Source organism: Scyliorhinus canicula, chromosome 21, assembly GCF_902713615.1.
Source record: "Scyliorhinus canicula chromosome 21, sScyCan1.1, whole genome shotgun sequence".
In the NCBI taxonomy this organism is placed as follows: Eukaryota; Metazoa; Chordata; class Chondrichthyes; order Carcharhiniformes; family Scyliorhinidae; genus Scyliorhinus; species Scyliorhinus canicula.
The window spans coordinates 21,979,674-21,998,039 of record NC_052166.1 but is presented as its reverse complement, the minus strand read 5'-3'; the positions used below and the strand labels follow the sequence as shown (position 1 = coordinate 21,998,039).

At 43.4% G+C, this 18,366-nt stretch overlaps 1 protein-coding gene across 4 annotated transcripts in view; it reads right to left on the bottom strand.

The window, feature by feature from the left end:
• pnpla7b (patatin-like phospholipase domain containing 7b) overlaps positions 1-18,366 on the bottom strand; it is a 371,155-nt gene that overhangs the window by 64,000 nt on the left and 288,789 nt on the right. For all 4 annotated transcript variants that reach the window (XM_038782642.1, XM_038782643.1, XM_038782645.1 and 1 more), the window contains one exon: positions 11,240-11,396. In XM_038782642.1, the coding sequence (XP_038638570.1) occupies positions 11,240-11,396 (157 nt within the window). The remainder of the gene's footprint in view (positions 1-11,239; positions 11,397-18,366) is intronic.

Here is an 18,366-nt window from a genome sequence, read left to right as displayed (position 1 = left end):
TAAGGAAAATCCCAAGGCTTTTTACACGTACATAAAAAGCAAGAGGGTATCCAGGGAAAGGGTTGGCCCACTGAAGGATAGGCAAGGGAATCTATGTGTGGAGCCAGAGGAAATGGGCGAGGTACTAAATGAATACTTTGCATCAGTATTCACCAAAGAGAAGGAATTGGTGGCTGTTGAGTCTGGAGAAGGGTGTGTAGATAGCCTGGGTCACATTGAGATCCAAAAAGACGAGGTGTTGGGCGTCTTGAAAAATATTAAGGTAGATAAGTCCCCAGGGCCTGATGGGATCTACCCCAGAATACTGAGGAGGCTAGAGGGGAAATTGCTGAAGCCTTGACAAAAATATTTGGATCCTCACCGTCTTCAGGTGATGTGCCAGAGGACTTGAGAATAGCCAATGTTGTTCCTTTGTTTAAGAAGGGTAGCATGGATAATCCAGGGAACTACAGGCCGGTGAGCCTTACGTCAGTGGTAGGGAAATTACTGGAGAGAATTCTTCGAGACAGGATCTACTCCCATTTGGAAGCAAATGGACGTATTAGTGAGAGGCAGCATGGTTTTGTGAAGGGGAGGTCGTGTCTCACTAACTTGATAGAGTTTTTCGAAGAGGTCACAAAGATGATTGATGCAGGTAGGGCAGTGGATGTTGTCTATATGGACTTCAGTAAGGCCTTTGACAAGGTCCCTCATGGTAGACTGGTACAAAAGGTGATCCGGAGTGAGCTGGCAAGGTGGATACGGAACTGGCTAGGTCATAGAAGGCAGAGAATAGCAATGGAAGGGTGCTTTTCTAATTGGAGGGCTGTGACTAGTGGTGTTCCACATGGATCAGTGCTTTGCTGTTCGTAGTATATATAAATGATTTGGAGGAAAATGTAACTAGTCTGATTAGTAAGTTTGCACATGACACAAAGGTTGGTAGAATTGCGGATAGCGATGAGGACTGTCAGAGGATACAGCAGGATTTAGATCGTTTGGAGCCTTGGGCGGAGAGATGGCAGATGGAGTTTAATCCAGACAAATGTGAGGTAATGCATTTTGGAAGGTCTAATGTAGGTAGGGAATATAGTGAATGGTAGAACCCTCAAGAGTACTGAAAGTCAGGGAGATCTAGGTGTACAGGTCCACAGGTCACTGAAAGGGGCAACACAGGTGGAAAAGGTAGTCAAGAAGGCATACGGCATGCTTGCCTTCATTGGCCGGGGCATTGAGTACAAGAATTGGCAAGTCATGTTGCAGCTGTATAGAACCTTAGTTAGGCCATACTTGGAGTACAGTATTCAATTCTGGTCGCCACACTACCAGAAGGATGTGGAGGATTTAGAGAGGGTGCAGAAGAGATTTATCAGGATGTTGCCTGGTATGGATGGCATTAGCTATGAGGAGCGGTTGAATAAACTTGGTTTGTTCTCACTGGAACGACTGAGGTTGAGGGGCGACCTGATAGAGGTCTACAAAATTATGAGGGGCATAGACAGAGTGGATCATCCGAGGTTTTTCCCCAGGGTAGAGGGGTCAATTACTCGGGGGCATAGGTTTAAGGTGCGAGGGGCAAGGTTTCGAGTAGATGTACGAGGCAAGTGTTTTACACAGAGGGTAGTGGGTGCCTGGAACACGCTGCTGGAGGAGGTGGTGGAAGCAGGGATGATGGTGACATTTAAGGGGCATCTTGATAAATACATGAATAGGATGGGAATAGAGGAATACGGACCCAGGAAGTGTAGAAGATTGTAATTTAGTCGGGCAGCGTGGTCGGCACGGGCTTGGAGGGCCGAAGGGCCTGTTCCCGTGCTGTACTTTTCTTTGTTCTTTGCTCATTCACTGCTCCACTAGGGGAATAATTCTACATTCTTCATGGTTTCACCCTAACTTCAAATTACGGCCCATTGTTTTGGATTTTCCCAATTGAAGAATGATCTTCTCTTCATTTACTCTATTGAATACTTTCCTTAATTTAAAATCCTCTATCAGATAACCCTCAACCTTCCAAGTTAATGCCACCTACCCCAATGATTTAACTTTTTAAGGGTCAGTATAATTTTGATAAACCTGTACTGTATCTGCTCCAATGCTAATATATTCCCCGAGGTGTAGTGCCCCAAACTGATTAGTCCCGATGGCATCTGACCAAGGCTTTACATAACTGAAGCATCACATCCAATCCTTTGTATTCTAATCCTTTCATTACTTTTTGTACCTGTGGACCAGTTTCTGTCGATGTACCTGGACACCCATATTCTATCGCTTCACTGCAGTTTATAGTCACTCATCATTAACTAACCCCTGCCCTTCCAACCAAATCGTTGCTCATTATCTTGTGTGGAGCCTTTTGGAAGACGATGGCCGCCGAAACTCTAGCACGTTAGTGACATCCGCATTCAACAACTGTGGAACTGCACACCCACACTGGATTGGCCACGATAAATTGCCCCTTGATGCGCAGGTTAGGTTATGGGTATCGGGGAGTGGATCGGTACAGACTCAAATGGGCCAAATGGACTTCTTCTGCACTGTAGGGATTCTATGATTCTGTGAGCACCATTTACACCTAACTCTCCAAATTCAAACCAAGATCTAGTAGTATCAATCTGGTGTCTCTTGCAAGTGAGTGCAGCTGCCATGCATGACATGGTTCAACAGCATGAGGTAGCTTCCAAGAATTCCAGCCATGCACTCTTTTCAGGAGCTGAACTATGAGAGTCTCCCTTGCAGGATTTCTAATTAAGTAAATAAACACAAATGAGCAGTGTTGGGTGACATGGTGGTGCAGTGGTTAGCGCTGCTGCCTCACAGGGTTCAATCCCAGCCCCTGGTATCTGTCAAAGTGGAGTTTAAACATTCTCCCCATGTTTGCATGGGTCTCACCCCCCCCCCCCCCAACCCAAAGATGTGCAGGGCAGGGCAGATTAGTTGGCCACGTTAAATTGCCCCTGAATTTGAAAAAAAAAGTGATTAGTGCTATTCCTTTCTGTAGTTCAGCAAACAATACTAAGCATTTCCAACACTTGGATGTTAATACTTGCTAAATCATCTACCTAGAGGATGGGGGTATTTCATTGCCTCCTCCATTTCAATGGTATTATTTTTCCTGGAAGAGTGTATCTAGCCAGCTCGCCTGTTTCTGCCGTCATGTCCATAGACATGAATGAGATCAGAAACCGTGTCAGTCAAACCTCAGTTTCTGCTGATTTAAAAATGGACTTTAAGAACAAACACAGCAGGCCATCTGTCGTTTGTTCTTTAAGTTGCTATTTTTTGTTGCAGTTTTGACAGGTCTAACACATTCTCCTTCCCTTCAGTTCTGACGAACAGTCTAAGGCAGTGATTTTCAAAGTGGGGGTCACAACCCCCGGACGGGTTGCGGGATGATGTCGAATGGGTCGCCAAAAGGTCACCAAAAATGATCCCCAAAGATTGCCTGACCATTTTTTCTGTTTTCTCGCGAGGTAAATTCTCACTGACAGACAGTGTATGACCGCGCAAGGCTGATGTAAGAGAACGGTGCCGTGGACTTCCTTTGCCTCTCTAGGCCACAATGTAGTTAGGGCAGTTTTCTAGTCAGTGACCTGTAAAATTCTCTTTGGATGGCCTTTCCTGCTGCTGTGTTCAATGTCAGGTCTGTATTATTCCTCGAGTTCGGTGTGCCACTAACAAACCCCGTGCGTCCTTTATCGTTCTCTGAGCTATCCTGGACGTACAGATTCCTCCATTCCTACAAGCCCCAATGTCCACTCCTTCCACTGGCTCTCCTCACCGGGGCTCTTGTCCTTCAAGAACGCTTCTTTTTTTTTTCCGTCACCTCCCCAGCCGCTGTCCACCCCCTCTTCCCAGGTACTCGTCCCCAAGCATCCGTCTCTGCCGTCTGGCTACATGGACTCCAGCAGCTGAATTGATTCCTATACCGCAGGAGTTTGCTTCTAGTTTTATTGGAACTTCAATTGTTCGCCAAGGATGACATTAGCTGACGACTAAACTACACTCATGTATGCAGGACCCGGTAAAATGTTGCAGGTGGTCTGGAACGGAATGTGTCTGCACGTTTTGCATATTGGCCAGCTGAGTTGTGCCCAGCATTGGTTTTTTTAAAGCATGTTTTCAGTCTGTTACATATTTACCTGGGAAACGGTACTGACAGGCGTCCAATGACATTCTGACTGACCGTTAGGGTTCCTGTTTCTGAAGTTGAAACTTTAAGTTTAATTTCCTATCCGAGGTCATGCTAGGTCTTGAACGAGAGAGCATGACTTTGTTAAAACTGTGTAATATTGAGCCGCTAATCTTTCCAGCCCTTGCACGCTATTCTCCAAATGCTAACAATGGATCAAATAATCCCGAGTTACACCCTTTAGCAAGGTGTCAGGATAGAACTGTCCTTTAAGATCAAACAGCAGCGCACTTTACAATTTTTACATTTAATAATACAGAAGTGTCAACAACGAGTGTGTCGTTTTAAAAAGTAACTATGGAGAATCTATTGCGAATGTGGCGTGGGTCACGAGAGTCGGCCATTCTGTAAAAATGGGTCGTCGGAACAAGAGTTTGAAAAACACTGGTCTAAGGACTTGAAACGTTAACGCTACTTTTCCCTTAATACATACTGGCAGACCTGCTGACATTTTCCGCTGTTCCTGCCTCATTGGATAACTGTTCAGTGGCAAAATGGTACACATTCTGAGCTCCACCAAGATCCCAGTCCTCTCTCCACCTTGAAGCACACAGCAGAGCTTCGAGAGATTGGCGTTTCAACCAGTTAGGTCTAAGGCCCTGAAATATCAGTAACAATATTCTATAAATTTAAGAGCGATCTGTAAATTCATCTGGGATATTAACTGCACCTGAATCACATTTTCAGTACTGTACCTATACTGTAAAAAACTGGTCAGGAATTACTGTACCCTGTAAACCCCAAACAGTTATACACATCGCAGGCGCAGAGCGCACTTCCTACTGCGGGAACGGAAACCTTGGGTTTTCCATCTTCTGACTGCAGGTTTTTCTTTAAGTCAGAACTAGCAGATTGCAGGTGCAACTTTTGATGTTTAAATCCGCGGATAGGTGAAGATTTGGGGCCTCAATGGGCGATCCCGTGTATGGGGACTTTTGCGGGGGTAACCAAATTCGCCAAAAAAGGTACGAATGGCAAGATTTTACTGTATCCCCTTTTCTCATCTGGATTGCATAACAATATTACGGCAAAGATCAAGCATATTATTGGAATTCTTCATCATCACAGAGAAAAGCAGTCCTGTGACCGAAGCCATATCCTAAATTACCTTGATATCGTTGTGACAGGTTTTGGTTTGCTCATCAGTACGCCTGATATCCAAGGAAGGGACCAACACTTGCACGTTAAATGCATTACATTCAAACCCTTGAGCCTCAATTCAGCAACAAAAAACTCAACAGAATTTGGGATCTTTCTTAAAAAAATTTTTTTTTTTTTTTTTTTTTTTTTTTAAAGAGTACCCAATTCATTTTTTCCAATTAAGGGCCAATTTAGCGTGGCCAATCCACCTAGCCTGCACATCTTTGGGTTGTGGGGGCAAAACCCATGCAAACACGGGGAGAATGTGCAAACTCCACACGGACAGTGGCCCAGAGCCGGGATCGAACCTGGGATCTCAGCGCTGTGAGGCAACAATGCTAACCACTGAGCCACGGTACTGCCCCTGAATTTGCACAATTGTAGAAGTACAAAAATAAAGGAGCAATGTAGAAATTCAAACAAATCATTGTTTAGGACACATTTAAGGGTACGGTATACCATTTTAAAAAGGCTTATGGCAAATATTGTAGACTTAGCAAGATGATACTAGGGCTGGAAAACCACTTGTCAGGAGTTCCTGGGTAAAATGTAAATTAAAGGTAAATAATCTTTATTGTCACAAGTAGGCTTTCATTAACACTGCAATTAAGTTACTATGAAAAGCCCCTGGTTGCCACATTCCGACGCCTGTTCGGGTACACACGGAGAATTCAGAATTCCCAGCTGGTACTAGAATTGAACCCGCGCTGCTGGCCTTGTACTGCATCACAAACCAGCCATCTAGCCCACTGAGCTAAATCACTACTATTTCCACTGGAGCAGAGAAGGCGAAGAGGAGATTTAGCACAGCTTTTTAAATTATGAAGCATTTTACAGAACGAATAGAGGCTGAGCATTCCTTATCCCAAATGCCTGGGGCCAAGTGTGTATCGGATTTTGGAACAAAATTTTGGAGGGGCGAAACGGTCTGTTCCTGGGACCTGCGCATGTGCGGCGCGTTGGGACCTGCGGATCTCCCAGGAAGCTTCCCAGAGCCTAGTGGGATTTCCCACTCTTGACTTCACGCTGGCACTTGAAATAAAGTGCAGATTTTGGAATTTTTTGGGTTTTGGATAAGGGATGCTCAGCCTGTATAGAAAGACTAGTTCGTGGCAAGGAGTCATCACTTTAAATCTGTTCAAGAATGCAGAGATAGAAGTGAAGAGAGATATCATTTACACAGGAGATTGCTGTAACATAAAATGCATAGCGGCTGCGAATGGTTACAGCAAAGACCACTGCATCTTTTAAAGGAAAACTGTAATAGTATTTGGAGCAGAATATTACACGGGAAATGGAGAGAGCTGGGCAGTGGCACTACTCCAATAGAGGGTTGACACACACGATGGGCCAAATGGCCACCTTCTGCGTTGTAAACTTGCATTGTTAAATTTGCGGGATTATGCAGAAGCTTGGGGTAACGGCAGTAGTTGAAATAAACTGTGGAGGGTTTCTGTTCATTCTCTGGATGCACTAGACATTTACACAAATATCTGGGCAAGAGGAAGCACTCTGTGACAAAGGGGAGTCAGGACTCACCAATGGGAACACCCTGAAACATGAAGCCAAAAATTTCGGGAGTTAAAAAAAAAAAGGAAACAACTAAAACTTAATAATAGCGGCTACACTTCCAAAAGTAAGTAATTGGTTTTAAAGCATTTTGGAATGCCCCAAGGTTGTGTCAAGCATTAAAGAAATACAAGTCGTCCTTGCCTATTCATGGATTGGCCCAGTTTGCCAGATTATGGAGCACCAGGACGCACAAGTTTAAACTATTAAGAGTCGAAAGAGACTGGTTAGTAGGGGTGTTTTTTAGTTTCCCAGAAAGTAGGGAGTCTGGAATATTCTTCCAGATGTTGTGGTGGTTGCTGACACTGTATCCTTTCAAGAGGGAACTCGATTGGTTCTTGACTGGGTCAGAGGTCACATTGTAAAGAAGGTGCCTTGACAGATAACAGCCAGTTTTATGACAGATATACGGGGTTAAAACAGGAGGAGCATAGAAAGTGCAGGGGGAGTACTTAAAAAAGAATTACGGAGAGTGAAGAAGGGGCATGAAAAAACAGTGGGCAAAATAAAGGAAAATTCCAAGGTGCTGTGCATACTAGGGTTGTCCAAATTGGAAGGGAGTGATGTTGATAACAGGGAGTAGTAGTGGGGCTAGAATGCAGCAGAAACAAAATGAAGCATTGAGTATGCATCAAATGCAAAATGGTGTCAAAAGGCGAAGTGAAGGGTGCTCTCCCTGCGAGCAGGCAGCATTCATAACAAGGTAGATGATCTAAAGGCAAAAATAGAGTTAAGTTGATGTGCTATAACTGCCATTACGGAAACGTGGCTACGTGGTGACGAGGCCTGAGAACTGAATATTCAATGTTTAGGGAGGACAGGCAAAGGAAGGAAAGGAGGTAGAGTTACATTGATAATAAGGGATGGAATCAGTGCAGTAGTAAGGGAGGAGATCAGATCGGAAGAACGTGTGGAATCTGTTTGGATGGAGCGGAGAAAGAGCAAAGGGCAGCAGACATTGGTTGGAGTTGTTTATAGGCCACCAAATAAGGGTCAATAACCAGGGGCATAGATGTAAGGTAAAGAGCAGGAGATTTAGAGGGGATTTAAGGAAAAACCTTTTCACACGGAGGGTGGTGGGAATCTGGAACTCACTGGCTGAAAGGGCAGTAGAGGCAGGAACCCTCACAACATTTAAGAAGCATTTAGATGAACACTTGAAATGCCATAGCTTACAAGGTTATGGACCAAATGCTGGAAGATGGTATTAGGATAGGTGCTTGATGTCCGGGACGGACAGAATGGGCCGAAGGGCCTCATTTTGTGCTGTTTCTGTGCTCATTTTGGGCTCCATGATTTGGCCAATGTTATCGCTGGACTGATTTTGGTCATCTGTGGGGGTGTTGGAGAGACTTTAAAGTGCATTGAAGTGCTGTGATTGCTGTGATGTAGAAGCAGAAAGCTACAAAGGGCCACTCTTAGCTTAAGCGAACAAATGAATCTGTGGTGGGTGGGTATCAAAGTGTGAGATCATCCACTTTGGATCTAGATCACAGTATTTTCTAAACGGTGAAAAGCTGGAACGGTGCAGAAGGTGAGAGAGATGCAAGGTTCATGTACAGAAATCACTAAAAGCTAGTAGACACGAGACAAAAAATAATTTAAAAAGGTTAATTAAATGTTGACCTTTAACTAACGGGGGGCTGGACTGCAAAGAGGTGGATGCAATGCAATTATATAAAGCATTTAAGACCCCATTCAGCTCAGTTCCAGACACCACACATCAGGGAGGCTATATCAGCCTTTTGCAGGGGATGCAGTGTATTCTCAAGTTGCTGGAGTGCTTCAACCTACAACCTTCTGACTCAGAGGAAAGGGTACTACTTGACTACAGAGGAAAGGTGTTCTTTTATTAAAATTTAGAGTGCCCAATTATTTTTATCCAATTAAGGGGCATTTTAGCGTGGCCAATCCACCTACCCTGCACATCGTTTTGGGTTGTGGGGGTGGGACCCACGCAGACACAGGGAGAATGTGAAAACTTCATACGGACAGTGACCCGGGCCCGGGATCGAACCCGGGTCCTCAGTGCTGTAGGCAACAGTGCTAACCATTGCGCCACCGCCAAAGGTGTTCTTGATTAATACGGGGATCCGGGGTTATGGGGAGAAGGTGGAAGAATGGGGATGAGAAACATATCAGCCATGATTGAATGGCGGAGCAGACCTGATGGGCCAAATGGCCCAATTCTATTCCTATATTTTATGGTCTTAAATACCTGAACTAAAAGGGTTACATTTTGTGATCAGAACGTATTTCCTTGAACTCAGAAGTTTAAGCGATGATCCAATTGAGGTGTTAAAGGTCTTGAGTAGATATAGAGAACAAAGTACTTCCTCTTATGGGGGACTCCAGAACAAAGGGACACAATCTTAAATTTAGAGATAGATCATTCTTGAAATAATGTCAGCTAGTACAGCCTCGCCCAAAGGACAATGGAAATCTGGAGCTTTCTTCCTTGGAAAGCTGCTGACCTACCAAGATCAATCGAAATTTTCAGAGACTTTTTGTCAGGCAAGGACAATTGAAGGTATGAGAACAAAGGTGGATGGAAGGAGTTAAGATGCAGAGCAGATATGATTTAAATGAATGGCTGAATCGATTTGAGGGGTTGAATGGCTTGCTCCTGAAGCAGTAGCTAACTTGTGCACACTAATCAATTGATGATCAGGTAACACAAAAACAAAATACTGCAGGTGCTGGAAATCTGAATTCCAAACAGAAAATACTGGAGGCTTCAGCAGGCCAGGCATCATTTGTGGAGAGATAAGCAGGGTTATCGTTTCACGACTAAAGGTCATTGAACTGAATCATCGTCATTTTACCCTCTCCATAGACGCCACCAGATCTGCTGATCATAAAAATAGAAAATGGCAGATAAATCCAGGAGGTCTGACAGCAACTGTGGAGGAAATGGTCAGGTCATCGATTTTGTTAGTGAAGTTGGTTGAAGGGTACAATATTGATCAGGACACCATGAGACCTCTTCCGCTCTTCTTTGAATGACGTACACTGTTGTCACTGCATCGGTGGTACAGGGAAACAATACTTAAAGGAGGTGGATGGGATGTGAATAGAGCAGGAAGCTTTGCCCTGGATGGTGTTGAACATCTTAAATGTTGCTGGAGCTGCACTCATCCAGGCAAGTAGAGAGCATTCCATTCCATTCCTGACGTGTGCCTTGTCGATAGTGGTAGACAGGCTTTGGGGAGTCAGGAGGTGAACTACTCGCCACAGAATTCCCAACTTCTGACCTGTTCTTGTAGCCAGTGTTTATATGGCTAGTCCAGTTCAGTTTCTGGGCAATGGTAACCTCCAATGTTGTTATCGATGTTAACACCATGCAATATCGAAGTATAATAAAGCGATAGTTATATTTTCTCTTGTTGGTAGTAGTCCAGGTCTTGCCGCATATGAAAATGGACTGCTTCAGTATCTGAAGAGTCATGAATGGTGCCGAACATTGGTGCAATCATCAGTGAACCATTTCTGACCTTATGATGGATGGAAGGAAGGACATTGATGAAGCAGCAGAAGATGGTTAGGACTAGGACACGACCCTGAGGAACTCCTGCAGCAATGACTTGTGGCGGAGATGATTGACCTCCAACCACCACAATCACCAGCGCCTTGTTTTGCGTCTCATTCATAAGGCAAAACTTCCAACAGCACAGCTCTCCCTCAAAATTTCCCTGCAGTGTCAGCTTAGATGCTGACTTGAACCTACAACCTCAGAGACGAGGGAGCTACCACCGATGCACAGCTGCCAACACACCATGAATGGAAGGTTTTGGCATCTCTCTGTATCCTGCCCAATGTTATTTTCCAAAAGTTAACAAGTTGCAGATTTACAAAACAATATCATTGTAGATATCTGGTACTTATATTTCGAGAAGGATATTTAAAACCTGCAGATTTGCAAAATGAGTGAGATGGTTATCAAACTGCTGAGTGGGTTGCTAATCAGCAGTAGCATATTAAATGTAGCAACAATTTGGCCAACCTTGTAGTCAGTTCAGTCCCCAAGTGAAAACAGACATTACTGTTAGGCATTGCATATTAAATAATGAGTAAACACAACAAGAGCAACAGAGACATGAGGCATTGCTTTCTGATTAACTTTATTGACTAGAGAGAATTTTAGTTAACTTGGCCTTTAAGAATCACTAATTTATTTTTTAACAGCACCGTGGAACCTATAGTCAAAAACAATTAGCCCTGGTACCGGAATGTGGTGACTAGGGGCTTTTCACAGTCACTTCATTGCAGTGTTCATGTGAGCCTAACTTGTGACAATAAATATTATTATTATTACTTGTCGCAAGGCATCGCTTGAAGTCATCTTCCTTGGTAATCTCTTACCTTTGCCCACTGTTGGGCTCTGTTCCTCATGCGGTTTGCATTCCTTTCCTCTGCATAAAGCGCCCCCATGAAAGAGCCAATCGAGGTCCCGCCCACCATGTCGATGGGGATACCTGCCTCGTGCATCGCTCGAATAATCCCCACCTGAGAGCAGCCTCTGCAGACACAAGTACAGTTCACCTGGTTACAACTCAGACCATAGATCAGCATTTTCCAGCACTGACTGACAGTAATTCCTCCCTTGGGGTGCAGTCAGACTTCATTATTAGTCAGAATGCGAAATTTGCTACCACAGGAGGAGGTTGAGGCAATTTACTTTCAAAAGAAAATTGGATGAGTAGATGAGAGAAAGGGGAATAGAAAGAGATGCTGAAACACTGAGATAAGGTAGATGGAATGGGAAAGACTTGTGGAGTATAAATACTAGCACGGATAAGTTGGACCAAATGGCCTGTTTCTGTATGCTTTAATCGCATAAATAATTTTCTGCAGGTGGCGTTATATGCCTCCCAAATAAGCAAACTAGCTTTGACATTAAATATGAGCACCATGAATTCTCCATGGGAAATACAATGCCTGATATAGTCTCAGGTGTCAAGAATCTCCCACTTGAATCATAAACACATAATCCATTATACACCACTGCAGTGCAGAGGGACTGCTGCACAATTGGAGACACACACCACCGTACCAACTTTGAGTGAGATGTTCAACTAAGGCCCTGTCTGTCCTTCAAGTGGACATGAAATATTCCAGGGCACTATTCCAAGATGAACAGGGGAGCTCTTCTGTGCCACCGCCCCACTCCCACCGACTTGGCAAATAGTTAGCCCTCAACGAACTTCACTGGGATTAATTGGCGATGGAGTTGCTATTTCAGGCACAGCTAAGATTTCGGCCACAAATTACACTGATTAGGTTACTGTTGCAATATCCACTAAAATAACCACACCTAAAATAAAATCATCCATGAACTAACAGAATCAGATAGCATAATAGAATATAATTGATTATTCCTTGATATATTTAAGAGAGGCATTATTAATAGAGATGAAAATGGTTTTGTCACAAAAAATAAGCATTTTTATTAACTGTCCAATACTCCACATGTTAAGCAATCGGATTTTAAAATCACTGAAAATTATTTTTTAATTTATATTGAATCATTTCACTGGTGCACACTAGTATCTTAGTTTAGTTCATTTCTATATATATTTTTTTAATATGCAAGAACTTTCAAACGTACCCACTAGGTCCTGCCTGCTTCAATTTGAAGGGCCTCCTACGTAGGTCTTAAATAGGTGCAAATCGGCAGAAATTTGCCATTCGGAGCTGGGCTTGAAGCTATGTTTGAGGGTGGAGATGGCTCTGGACAAACTGACGGGAGGGCAGCATTGAAGGCTGCAGCATCTTGATTTATGCGTGGTGGAGCTTACATTCGGCCCTGCTGCGTGCAGATTGGCTACCGTGTTTCCTCCACTACAACAGTGACTACACTTCAAAAATACTTCATTGGATGGCAAACCCATTGTGGCCTTCCAAAGCCACGATAGGTGCTATACAAATGCAAGCTTCTCGTTCCTGCACTGAATTATGCCCACCATTATCTGCCCATGCTCACCTCCAGGTCTGAGTGGAGTGTAGGAGTGATTCAGTTATCGGTGTGAAATTTGCCTTCAGCAAAATTCACTTGAGAGCATTAAGGGATGTGGGGAGAAGACACCCTCTCTCCGCCTCTATGAACTCTGGTGTAGCTGCAGGCCATTGTGATGACAAGATGGCCACAGCTCCCAGGACCAACACTATCCAGTCTTACGAATGAAGACAGATGGTGGATGAAGCAGCAGTGAGTTAAACAAACACAATACCCCTCTGGTGCAGCAGAGCGAAATTAAACGCCACACTGGGCCACAACATCAGTAAGAGATACGAAGACAAGTAAAATTGATAACAGCACTGCTGTCGTGCCATCATGACCTGTCATAGGTTAAAAATAAGATAACATTTTCTGTACTTCAGTCATTACGGGATCCTAGATAGTGGTTTATGGTTTCCAGGAACAAATGCCAGATTTCATTCCAATTACACATCAGTGACACGGTCCATGAAACACACTAAAAACAAAATGAACATTTAGTGGCTTCAATCCATCATAGGTTGTGACCTGAGCAGATATACTCGCTCCACAGTTAAACAGCAGGTTCATTAATAACAAACTTTAAAATATGTAAACCATCAGTTCTGACTTTTAAATTATATATAAACAGACATTGGGATCCAGCAAATGATGTGAGAGTCAATAACCTATTAAGATTGGCCAATGCAGAGCCTACAGGAACACTAATAGACAGTTTCGATTTCATCAGCCTCCGCAGGCCTGTGATGTACATTAGTGAGTGTAAACCCCAGGGTGTTAACCCCAGGAGGTTGATCCAATAGACTGTAATTCCTGTAAAATTCCAGCTTCCTCTCCAATGTTGGGAGAATGACACTGAGCAAAAGAGGTGCTGAGAACCTCAACCACTTGGCTCGTTTGGAAAAAGTGTAGAATCAAGAAAAGTGCACGTCACAGCTCGATGTTACCCTTTACCGAGGTAGCGGGTCACAAACAGCGGCTGTGAATCACTCGGGCGCAGTCTCCCTCGCAAGGCAGCATATGTACTTCCAATCTCAAACCGGTGACTCCTACAGGCAGCAAAGCCCTACATGTCCCACTGGTCATCCTTTTCACAATGCTTAATTAAACAGGAAAGAGATATAACCACCCACCCTTTCCCTCATTGGTCAACCCTGATCCCAGCCATCCCACAATGCAAAGTTACAGTTCGCATCCTCCTCCTCCTTCTGCTGAGCAAGTCTTTCCCCTCTCCCAGAGCAGCAATATTACAGCCCTTTCCCCAACCAACAAGATTTGATCTCCTTGCCCCATTCATTGGCTGCCAATCTCTCCACCCAAGCCTGGTACTTTATTTCCCCGTTTTGAAATCTTTTCCGCACTCCCTCAGTTGCATTTTTCATCTACAGGACACTTTCCCACCTGGCTATATTTCTCCTCCCCCAATTTCTTCTGTTCCACGCTGCTATTCTAAATATAAATCACTGTAGGAGATGAACAGAAGCCATTTATGACACACAGAGTGACACACGTGGAGGAAAGGACAGCAAAGAAGTCAAGAAGGCATGAAGTGGGGGTTGTCCATTGTGCTGTCAATCAGTTACTATCCCGAGAATCATGCTTATGAAAAAAATGAAATGAAAATGAAATGAAATGAAAATGAAAATGAAAATGAAATGAAAAATGAAAATCGCTTATTGTCACGAGTAGGCTTCAATGAAGTTACTGTGAAAAGCCCCTAGTCGCCACATTCCGGCTGGTACGGGAATCGAACCGTGCTGCTGGCCTGCTTGGTCTGCTTTAAAAGCCAGTGATTTAGCCTTGTGAGCTAAACCAGCCCCATTATCTATTGATGCAGGACATTCCCATGTGTGTGTTTTAGTTAATCCCTATCCCCAGAGCATAGTTACGATGAAATGATGCTGGCCTTATCAGAAGGAGCCATCTTCTGACAACAGCCTGACATTGTACAAATGGGTCCTTTCTTTGAGGAGTCAATGAAAACTTCCATTCACCATCGCACTTGGTTCAAGACTGACACCTTAGTGCTGAGAAGAAAGGCTGTAGCTAACATTAATATAAAATGCAATCTGTCACCTGCCCTTGGGCACACCACCGGCCAGCATTGTGTTTAAGCTCAGCGTGAAGAATGCACTTTTTGCTGAAGAGACTGATGATCCATCAGCAAAAAGCCTCCAGCAGAGAGAGAGAGAGAGAGAGAGAGAGCAGGAAATTCGAAAGGGGAAATAAAAAAAAAATAAGGAATACAAAATATATAATAGAACGCACAGCCTATTATTTTTCAGTTCTTCATGGAACAGAGAGACACGGAGGAGTGCTGCAAACCTAAAGTGACAGAGGTTCAGAAAGCCAAGGAGAACAGCGAGTCACAATGCCCAGTGTTACAACACTGCACTTTGCATTTTCACTAAGCTTGGTTTGAATTAGACATTTTAGTACAAAAGCTGGTGCTCCGATTATGGAATGTGACCCAGTGGATACTCCTGATAAATTATTGGAACACTGGAGTTAACAGGGAATGACAGTGGACAACTGACAAAGAACTTCCTGGCACCGTGACTCAGCCACTATTTGGTTGTATGAAGATAAGATATAATTGGCAACTGGCTGTTGGTGCTACCATGTGAGAAACTTGGGGATCAACACCTTGAGCTTCCAGGTTGCCTCAGATACAAATTTTGATTGTTCCCAAGAACTGCAGAAAAAAATCACCTTCATCAGCCATTTAGTGAGCCCGTATGGGGACTGGAGCGACACGAGGTAAAATGTGGGTTTTGTTCAACAGCAGCACTCTCACTTTGAGCACAAACTTTGGGAGTTTGAGTTCTGTTCCAGAAATTGAACATGTAACCTTAACTGGTAATCCAGTGCAGTAGTGAGATTTGGCGCTGATCCAGAGACACCCTTGAATGAGACATCATAACCGAGACCCAATATCAAAACTGATACATTTCTAAGATTTACCTTAACAGTGGTTTCTTAAATTCTGTTACGATGCACAAGAGACAACCGGCATCAGGCATGGCTCAGTTGGCAGCATTCTTGCCGCACCCCCCCGCCTGAGTCCAATGGTCAGAAGCCACGCAAGGGGGGTTGACCAGAAAACCCAGGTTGACATTCCAAAACTGAGGGAGTTGATTTCTTTAGGGTGAGAAGTTAAAATCAAAGGTTCACCTGCCCTCTCAGGTGGATGTAAAAGATAAAGATATCAAAGCACCATTTGAAGGACAGCAGGGAAGATTGATTTTGTGCCCTGGCCAATATTTATCCCTCATCTAATAACCCTAAACAGATTATCCGGTCGTTTATCTTATTGCTTTTTGATGTGGAGATGGCGGCGTTGGACTGGGGTGGGCACGGTAAGAAGTCTTACAACACCAGGTTAAAGTCCAACAGGTTTGTTTCGAATCACTAGCTTTCAGAGCGCAGCTCCTTCTTCAGGCACTATACAAATGCAAGCCTATTTCCTCCCTTCAAAAACCTGTCACTCTGACAGAAATCATATCCCAGCTTAAATTGGTGCAGTGCGTCATGGCTATTTAGGTAGCCAAGTCACTCAGTTCTAGTACATCCTATTTAATATGTCTAACTATACATTTAATTGAGAAGCTTCTTGAAGTTAGCAGGCAGTTATTTAAATGTTGCTATGTTCCAGCTTTGTGAGGTATTGATCAGCCTGCTCTTTACAAATCATTGAGTTAGACTGGGGACTACATTGAGATATTGATTGAACTTGGAAATGGACAAGTGAAGTCATCCAGAAAGCACCATCGCATCCAGATATTGCCCATATAGTTGGTTAGACAAGGCAAAAAAAAACAATGCATTTTAAAAGGCAAATAAAATGCAGAGTTTAGGGTAGAAGCTGTGAACTATTTATTATCTTCTATTATGAGAAGCTGGCTAACCTTTTGGAAATGGGTATATTATATTGCCAGGGGTATGACTGTTTGATAAGCCCATTTGACAAACCGAGCTCAGAATCTCATCACGGCAAGATGAATTCAGCAAGGCAGATCATTTGCAACAATGCAGCAGAAAAGGGGCTAGCACTCACCTTTCAGCAAAAGGCAACCTGCCACTCCCACCTGGGAGATGGTTCACATCCCCGCTGACGGTTAGTTTAGCAAGCTTAAGATTGTCCAGCTCCTTCTCACGGAAACCAATTAGTGCAACCTTTGTCATCACATTTCAACAATAAGAAGCTATGCAAATGCAGGTCTCTGAGGAAAGTGGTGCTTGTTGATTGCAGATCTCCCTTGAGCTCCCGGCTTCTGGCACCTAACATAATACAGCACCTAAATAATTCCTAGCAGTTTTGAAAGACTGATACTAAAAACATACAACTTTAAATGGTCAGGTTTCCTCTCACTGTAGTATTCTGACATAACAGTTGGGCTAGGAACTGGTGTGTCGCTCCTTGCGTTACTATAAAGTTTTATTTGGATATCATGATTTACTTCCACCTAAAACTGAATGGTAAACACTTAAACTTGCAAGGAATCAATTGGTTAGTGTTGGTAGAATGATAAAAAAGATTCACCCATTTAATGAATCTTTTTAACTTCTAACAGCTGACTTGTTTAATTCAGCTACATCCTCAGATTTCTGATTCCTCACCTAATGAGATTCAAACAGTATCTAGGTCAGCATTATCTAGAGCAGTCAGTTCAAAGCTAAAGATAGAATTGTGCTGGCGGAGGAGTTTTAATATATATATATATATATATATATACACACCGTACAAGAACATTTAAACGTTTTTTTAAGGCAGTTAAAGCACAGTAGCACCAAAATGCACAGTTAAACACTGGCTCAACTCTGATGGGAATGATGTTGTTATTATTGTTGGAAGTCTACCATCTCCGGGGAAGCAATAAACCCCAGCAAAGATGCATCAACCCTGACCAATGGCAGCCTCTAAAACTCTTCACACATCGCTAATGAAAGTCTTACTGATTGCAGCTAATGAAGCCGTAATGACTCCCCAATGGAACGGAGTGATAAAACTTCTGGGCTCCCATTCAACATCCTGGAAATGATCTTTAATCAACTTACAAGGGAGATACCAGACCTAAGAGGGTATAATTATCAGGAAAAACTGAACAGAATGGCACTGTCCTGCAGAAAAAAAAGAGAGGGCTGAGGGGTAACTAATCTTTAAAACTATTAAGGGGTTCACTGGGTAGATGTAGCTGATGCATTATCACTTGTGGTGGAGTCTATAACTAGGGACAGTAAATATGAGATAAATGTGGTAGGTTTGAATCAGAGCTGGTTAAATGTGGAATTCAATACCACAAGGAATAGTTGAGGCTAACCGCTTTTATGCATTAAAGGGTAAGCTGGATTAGTACAGGAGAGAGAAAGGAACATAGGATATGCTGGTATGGTTGGATTAAGTCAATTTGAGGAATTTGAATCATAAACTGGATTTGCCAAATGGCCTGTTTATGTGCTATAAATTCTATGTAATTCAACTAATCAAATC